Genomic DNA, 8,436 nt, shown 5'->3' with positions numbered 1-8,436 from the left:
AAGGGTTTAGTGGGGAGTGCTTAAGGGCAGGAGACGCAGGAAGGAGGCTTGGGCTCCAGAGTGATCTTGGTCAGGTGACGGCCCTCCTAGGGGCTCGGTTTCCTTCTGCGTAGACTGTGATGTCGTGGTCCCGGCGCGGGTTGGAAAAGAATTTCCAGACATGAGACAGAATGAAAGAAGAATAAAGCTTACTAGAGTGGGAGACGCTGTTAGAACAGCGGGCCAATTCAAGGGAGAACCGACCTTGAAAGGGGGGTCCTTAGTCCACTTTTATAGTCAGGGTACACAGAGTGGGATAGGGGTCTTGCGGGTCATTAGCTGATTGGATGAGGCTCCTATACCGGGTTGGGGTAAGAGCAGGACAAATGCCACCTCCCTACGGGGTAGGAGGGGAGACAGGTTATACTGTTCCACTAATAGTTACACCATGGGGGAGGGAAGGACGATAAAGCTCTGGTTCCGTTCCTGCGTTCCAAGACCCTCCTTGGTTATCTGCTTTTCCGTCCTTGGGTCACATGTGACTCCAACCAAAATGAGGCGCAGACTGAGCCTAGAGCTGGTGACCTCTGATCTCTGCCTTATGAATTCCTGGCCTTGTTGGCTCCCCCAGGACCTAGGCTGCGTCTCCGTACGCCCTCCCCGTCATCTTCCCTGGTTCCTTCGAGAGCAGAGGTAGCCAGAAAAGGTAAAGCGACAATTAACCCCTCCCCTGGATCGGTCATGTATTGCTTTTGCCCGGCTTTGGCTCTCTCCCGCCCTAGCGGCTCGGCTATCGAGTGCTCCTGTCTGAGCCTGGCGAGTAGCCGAGGGTGCGGCGATTCGGCCATCCCTTGCTTCTGCCTGGCCACGCCCTCCCGTTGGAGCCGCAACGCGGGCACTGCGATCGGCGGCTCGGCCCGCGACTTTCGCCCACTTTGCCTGCTGCGGGCGCTTCCGGTTCCGGTACAGGCACAGCACGGGATCCAAGGCCCCGGGCATGGCGGGCAGTCGGCTGGAAACCGTGGGGAGCATTTTCACGCGGTGCGTGCTCGGAGCCGGGGGTGTGGCGAGGGCGTCTCACCCTTTTACTCCCTTTCTTGGGTGGGTCTGATCCTGGCCAGGCCTCTCTCGTGCTTTGTCCTGCTTGTGAACAATTGTGGCTTGGCTGCGTCACCCCTCGAATTTCTTAGCTCGCACGTTCAAGATCGCACCTTTCCGCTCTCCAAGTGGAAAGTGAAGTGAAAGTCTCTCAGTCGTGTCCGACTCTGCGACCCCTTGGACTACACAGTCAATGGAATTCTCTGGGCCAGAATACTGGAGTGCGTTGCGTAGCCTTTCCCTTCTCCAGGGGATCTTACCAACCCAGGGATCAAACCTGGGTCTCCCGCATTGCAGGCGAATTCTTTACCATCTGAACCACCAGGGAAGCCCAAGAATACTGGAATGGGTAGCCTATCCCTTCTCCAGGGGATGTTTCTGACCCAGGAATCGAACCGGGGTCTCCTGCATTGCAGGCGGATTCTTTACCAGCCGAGCTCCAAATGGAGGTCTCTAGGAAAAGTAAGGGAGGATGAGGCTGTTGCGCCTGGCCAGAACAGTCTTTGCATTTTCCTTGATGGGATGTGGATGTGGCGAGGGGAGTGGGACGCACATGAGCAGGTGGATTAACCCTGAGCACTATTTGGTTGGTTTGGAGTTTGGAAACATTTTACCATTTAGCAGGTAGGGGACCCCCTGCTCTGCCCTCCTTCCGGTTGTCTTGTGGACTCCGCGACCCTGCCAGTGTCTCAGACTGCATCAGGGGCTCAGACAGGCTGTTGTCACTTACTGACCTTTGTTCTTTACCCTTCCTTCAGGACGCGAGACCTGATTCGGGCTGGGGTGTTGAAGGAGAAACCCCTTTGGTTTGACATCTATAACGCCTTCCCTCCGCTGCGGGACCCGGTCTTCCGAAGGCCTCGCTTGCGATATGGCAAAGCTAAATCTCCCACCCAGGACATCTTTTACCACGAGGATCAGATTAGAGCGTGAGTGTGGAGCCCATGTGGTGGACCAGAGGCAGCACAACTTAAGAAGAAAAGGTTTAGCCAGCAGTTTGGCCACTTACATGGGAATTGAGTAAGGGCTTGCCCTCTGTAGGTGCTCTTGTCCATCTCACCAGATTAGGGAATAAGTGCTCCAACCCCAGGACAGAGAAGCAGAAATTGGGAGTAGAACCTGGTGCCCAGCAACTGACCAGCCATTGCAATTATAGCTACCTGTTTCTGGGCATCTGTTTGGTGGCTGGCACTGTGTTAAGCCCCCAACAAACGTTACTTCATTTAGGTCTTACTCTAACCCTGCAAGATAGGTATCCTCCTCTCCGTTTTAGTCATGAGAACTATGAGGCTCAAAGTGGTCGACTGGTAATTCACAGGACAAATCTCTTTCCCTTAATACTGATGTCAGTTTTTAACATCTAGAATGTTAGGATCAGAGACTGTGTCTAATTGAAATGACTACTTATCCCATATTCTTTATTGAGGTCCAGGCACCCGCCTTTCACTTGAGGAACACCACACTGCCCCCCTTGCCCAACACACCTTTGAGGTAGGAGAACAAGTATATTCTGGCTCTGTTTGGAAATTTTCAGAGATCTTTAGGGCATTAAGTATTTTTCCAGTACTTTTCTGCTCAGGTCCATTACATTCACTTGGTCACGATGCTTTCAGGGTTACTTATATGTTAAAATCATTTGTGCTTCTGCTGTGTACATAGCAGTGGAACTGGGTGATGGTCATGGGAGAATGGAATATTTTACTGCATCCTCTTTTGTTACTCTTAATGCCCAAATTATAACACTGTGGACTTAAATAGTTTTTTGAACCTTTATCTTTTTTGGCTTTTTTGTTTATTTTGGTGTTTTTGGTATTTTAACAACAAAACAAATTATAACAACAAAATAAATTTCAGGTGTATCAAAGGGCATGTGTGCTTGCTCAGTTGCATCTGACTCTTTGCGACGCCACGGACGGTAGCCCACCAGGCTCCTCTGTCCATGGGATTCTCCAGGCAAGAATACAGAAGTGGGTTGCCATGTCCTCCTCCAGGGGATTTTCCTGACCCAGGAATAGAAGCTGAGTCTTCTGTGTCTCCTGCATTGGCAGGTGGATTCTTTACCACTGAGCCATCTAGGAAGTGAAAACCTTAGTGGGAAAAGTGAAATCATGAAAGTAATAGAAGAAAACATGGGATAATTGAAAAAATAATCTCTGAGATTAATAAAAGCCTACGTAAGTGTGACATAAAAACCCAGAAGCCAGGGCTTTCCTGATGGTCCAGTGGCTAAGACTCCTTGCTCTTGATGCAGGGGACCAGGTTCAATCCCTAGTCAGGGAACTAGATCTCACATGTCTCAGCTGAGAGTTCACATGCAGTAACTAAAGATCCCTTGTGCCATAACTAATTCCTGGCATAGCCAAATAAGTAAATATTTAAATAAACTTATTTAAGTTGGGGAAAAAACCTCACAAAATCTAGAAGCCATAAATGAAAGCATTAAAGTTTTCTGCACATAAAAACTACCATAAGCAAAATTAAAAAAATCAACTGACATACTGGGAAGAACTTTGGCAACGTGTATGACAAAGAGCTAGTTTCCTGTTTACATTGCTATAAAGTTTGCTTGTAAGTCTATAAAAAAAAGACTAAAAGGAAAAATGGGCAAAGAACATGAATAGGTCACAGAAGAGGGAATTCCTGTGCTTTTAAACATGAAAAGATTGAGTCTATTTGATAAGAAAAGCAAAACTACAGTGAAGTACAAAATGTGACCTGTCAGACTGATGAAGATCAAAAAGTTGGGAAATATAATTTGGTCAGGGTTTGGGGAATAGGCAGTCTCCTATCTGCCTATTGATACCCTTGTCTGGGTGTGAATGGATACAGCCCCTCCCTTTGGAAAGCATTTTGGCAGTTTGGAAGGTCAAATTACAAATTAAGGTATCTTGACCCAACAGTACTATTTTTAAAAAATAGTTTTTTAATTTATTTATTTTTGGCTGTGCTAGGTCTTCATTGCTCCAAAGGCTTTTCTCTAGTTGTGGAGAGTGGGGGCTACTCTCTTGTGGTGCACGGACTTCTCAATGCAGTGGCTTCTCTTGTTGGGAAGCATGGGCTTCAGTAGATGTGGCAAATGGGCTTAGTAATTGCAGCTCCTAGGTTCTAGAGCACAGGCTCAATAATTGTGCACGGGCTTAGTTGCTCCATGGCATGGGGGATTTTCCCTGACCGGGGATCGAACCCATGTCTCTTGCGTTGACAGGCGGGTTCTTCACCACTGAGCCACCAGGAAAGCCTCCCAAATCCATTTTTATGAAATTATTCCACAGTACACCACAAAATGTAGGTAAAGGTAATCATTGCAACACTGAAATAGCGAAGGACTAAAAGCAGTCTACATGCAGTGAATTGAAATGATCTCTGAGAAATACTAAGTAAAAAGGCAAGATGTGTTTACTGTCCTGGGGGTTAAACAATGTGGCTGAGGACAGGGGATGATAGATACATATATACTTATATTGATAGGACATTCCTGGATGGATAGACGGAAACTGGTTAGTGTTACTTACAGGGGAGGAGAACTGTGAGATTGGGTTACAGGGGTGAGGGGGAGTGCTACTTTTGTCTGGATATCTTTCTGTAACATTTCATGTTTTTACCATATGCACACATTGCTTACTGAAGACAAAAGCTGTTTGGCTCAGGACCTGTAAGTCATGTTATACTCAATTTCTCAGGGTCCAGCAGTTATTCTTTACTCCATTCTTGGCCATGATCTATAATTGGAAATTTATATTGTGTTATTTTGTATTTTCAAGGAAATTTTATTCAGCCTATGGATCAGGTCCAAAAGCTTTTGATCTGTTCAACCCAAACTTCAAGTCTACCTGTGAACGGTAAGTCAATCTACAAGTGTTGGGTTACCTTTCCTTTTTTTAGAGTTTAGTTGTCAGTTTGAGGAGTCTTATTGAATTCCACTTGAGGAAAAAGATGTTCCTATGGGAAGATCTCTTAAGGGAATACTTGGTACTGTGTAACAGCAGGATTTGAAAACTCTCAGTATACAGACCAAAGATGTGACTGCTTGGAATTCTAGGTTCGTGGAGAAGTACATTGAGTTACAGAAACTTGGAGAAACAGATGAAGAGAAGTTATTTGTGGAAGCAGGGAAGGCTTTGTTGGCAGAAGGTGTCATTTTAAGACGACTAGAAAAAGCAAGGACTGTGAGTATTCTGTTATCACAGCTATTGCTAGGATTGGTTGTCTGTCGGAGGTTAAAGGAAGGCTTGGTTTTCTTTCTCCATCCATGGTTCTAGGTCAAATCCTGTTAGGGTGAGTAAGCTAGAATTTTGTGGTAAGGATTGCTGCATGGAACAAGTGAATTGTCATGAGGGCTTTTAAAATTGTGGTTCTGTAGAGATTTTTCGTGTTTATTGTGTGTAATTGAATTTGACCTGAGATAGTAATGCTAAATTTTTGACTCGGTCATAGAATGTGCCTAGTCATATATTAATACTTTCAGCTATTTGAGTGATGTACTTATATCTGGTGTTTTAAGCAACAGGAAGGTAGTCAAGTTTCCCGGAAATCTGAACCCATGGGTGTCGAATCCCAAACTGCATTGGAGGAGAACCCACCTCTGAAAGAAGTTCCACAGCCCCAGCATTTGGAGGCACCTGGAGAAGAATCGAAAGGCCTCTCACCTCCCTAAAGAATGTGTATACTGTGTATACTGACATCCAAACTGGATTCACTGCCGGAATGAACTGTTTTTAACAGTTGAACTTTGTAAATGTTTCCTGATCTCTGAGGCATCGTGTTTGCCTTCTTTGGGTTCCCACTTCTAGGTTGTCATAAAGCTCTGTATCATGGTTTGAAGAAGCGGTTATGTGAACTTTTATGTTATGGTGGTATTAAATAAAGAATTCCTCGGTGCTTATAAAGTAAATTTACTTTAAAATTGTAAATAGCATGAGAAAACCTTTATACGTATTGTTTGAATGGGATTCACTCTGAGTTGGTTTGCTTGGAGTCTTGTGTTCACATTTGATTCTCTGGTACATTTCTTTTCTCAGATCCATTGGACTTTCACTTGCATATCACATGTGGTTCCCTGGCCAGCTCTTTCTGTCTGTGAATATTCTTTGTACTTTTTGCTTGAGAGGCCAGGCTGACTTGTGCTTTGCAATAAGAGCAAGCATCTATCACTGATGATGAAGTAAGGTCAAAACTATAATCTCATGAATTGAGTGCTGGAGACAGCATAGACCTGTGCATAGTAGGCTGCTCAGGAAAGATTTCTTGAATGAATGACTGATCATGTCTAGCTGAAGAATGAATTCAGATGATGTCTCTGTGGGTAACTGAGCCGCCAAGAGTGGTGACACTCCCTACCTCCATCCACCTGCCTCCCTGGCATCCAGCTGTGCTTACGAGTTTTTGCCAACTCTCCTGCCTTGTCATTTCCTTATCTTTTACTGAATAAATACTCCTCAGCTATTAATGAGCTTCTTCAGAAACTTCTTACTTTGAGACCCATGGAGCTTTCTCCCCCTGTTCTTTGTGCACAGTGTCTTCTGTCTGCTGGTAGGTTAGGGGCAGGGTCCACATCCCACAACCAGACACCTTGCACGTGGTGCTCAAGTCATGGAAGGTCGATGAGTACCGAGGGCAAAAGCCGTTCTCCACCTTATTACTTCCCCTTCCCGCCAACCTTGTCTTTGTTCTACAATTCCTCTTGTTTACGGAATGCTTTGCATTTAGATGGGGAAGTAAATTAGGTCCATTCAACATTGGACAGCCATTGGGTGCCAAATACCAGGCTAGGCCCTGGGAGAAGGACTTCAACAGGTGGAAGAGACTCTTCTGTTCTCAGAGGGATGTTCGGGGCTGACTTGTTACCTTTCTAAACCTTTCTAGGATTGATTTATTTATTTTTTAAGTTCATTAGTACAGTATTTATTTGCAACTCTAGAATTTGTAACAGATAAACCTTGTACTCTCATAGGCTTGACAGATAGATTTATTTATTTATTTTTTGGTTTTTTAACAACTTTTTAAAATTTATTTTTATTAGTTGGAGGCTAATTACTTTACAGTATTGTAGTGGTTTTTGCCATACATTGACGTGAATCAGTCATGGATTTACATGTGTTCCCCATCCCGATCCCCCCCTCCCACCTCCCACCTTTCTAGGATTTAAAAGGCAGTTTCTTTGTCATAATAGTGAAAATGTTTTAAAAATTTATTGGTTGCATAATTAAAATTATGCCAATGGTGCAAAATGCCCATGGTGAAAAGCCCCACCGTATACCCTGGCCCTCCCATTTTTCCTTCCGTAAGGCCACCACTATCACCTGTTTCAAGAAATAATTTTGAATGTGTACAGGGGACATAATGCATAGTGTTCTGTACCTCGTTTTCCACTTAAAGTCTCAGATGCTTTGGATGCATAGCAAACCTTTAGGTTGAATCTCAGTGATCAAAGCAAAGGGGATGTCATTGTGAGCAATTGAGGGGTGGTGCCAAATACCAGTTCACACAGAGCCAGGTTAGGTCTCACAATTTGAGGGGAGGTCTGTGAGCTGCTGGGCTAAGTTGGAAGTATGCTCAGCACCCCCACCCGCCCACCTGGAGCTGGAGAGAGAACCTAGGAGCCCCAGTGCCCTGAACGATCCCCCAAAAGGATCCTGGAACAGCTACTCCCTTCCCACTGGCAGTCCCTGGAGGAGGGGGTGGGTGACCAAAATTTAGGCTTCCGAGGAAGCCAAGGTGGGAAATCTTTAAAAAGAAAAAGCAAGGAAATCCCCTGGTGATTCAGTGGTTAGGGTTCTGCAATCACTGCCAAGGGCCTGGATTCAATCTGATCGGGGGATTCCCACAAGCCACGTGGCACGCCAATAAATAAAAGGGAAAAAAACAAGGCCGAAGGTGTGAGGCGTCCTTCGGGCATTCAGAACTCTTCCCATGGTCATTGTGAACAAAAGTCATCACCAGGCCCCTATAGTGTTTGGAGAGAATGGAAGTGTGATCTCATTTTTTAATGTACTCATTTATTTGGCCAGGGCTAAGCCGCGACTGGGGGTGGGGGATCTGCGTTGCATCCTGCAGGCTCTTCCATGTGGTGCACTGGCCCTAGTTGCAGCCAGCAGGCTTAGTTGGTCCGCAGCATGTGATACCTTGTTCCCTGACCATGTCCCCTGCATGCAAGGTGGATTCTTAACCACTGGACTAGGAGGGAAGTCCTGTGACCTCTTTCTTAAGTTAGAGAAACTTACCATTGTTGGGAAGATGAGGTGACTTTCAAAGCAAGATGAACAGGAATCCTTTTAAATTAGTAAGGTGTAGAGAGACAGGAAGAGGGATCAGCCCTAGACTAGTCTAGGACCACTGCCGGGGGAGCCTTGAAGTGTGGGT

General features: G+C 45.6%; 1 protein-coding gene across 2 annotated transcripts; it reads left to right on the top strand.

Annotated features, from left to right (window-relative positions):
• The first annotated feature begins 863 nt into the window (after positions 1–863).
• MRPS23 (mitochondrial ribosomal protein S23) lies at positions 864–5,968 on the top strand. 2 transcript variants are annotated; one of them, XM_020902660.2, is made up of 5 exons: positions 864–1,020; positions 1,836–2,006; positions 4,839–4,916; positions 5,117–5,243; positions 5,585–5,968. In XM_020902660.2, the coding sequence occupies exons 1-5, from the start codon at positions 977–979 to the stop codon at positions 5,729–5,731; spliced, it is 567 nt and encodes a 188-aa protein (XP_020758319.1). In that variant the 5' UTR covers positions 864–976; the 3' UTR covers positions 5,732–5,968. The 2 variants fall into 2 exon arrangements, with proteins under 2 accessions (XP_020758319.1, XP_020758318.1); XM_020902659.2 differs by having other exon boundaries at positions 867–1,020; positions 5,579–5,968.
• Positions 5,969–8,436: the final 2,468 nt, after the last annotated feature.

Source organism: Odocoileus virginianus, chromosome 17 (assembly GCF_023699985.2).
Source record: "Odocoileus virginianus isolate 20LAN1187 ecotype Illinois chromosome 17, Ovbor_1.2, whole genome shotgun sequence".
NCBI lineage: Eukaryota > Metazoa > Chordata > Mammalia > Artiodactyla > Cervidae > Odocoileus > Odocoileus virginianus.
This window is presented reverse-complemented; position numbering and strand designations above follow the sequence as displayed.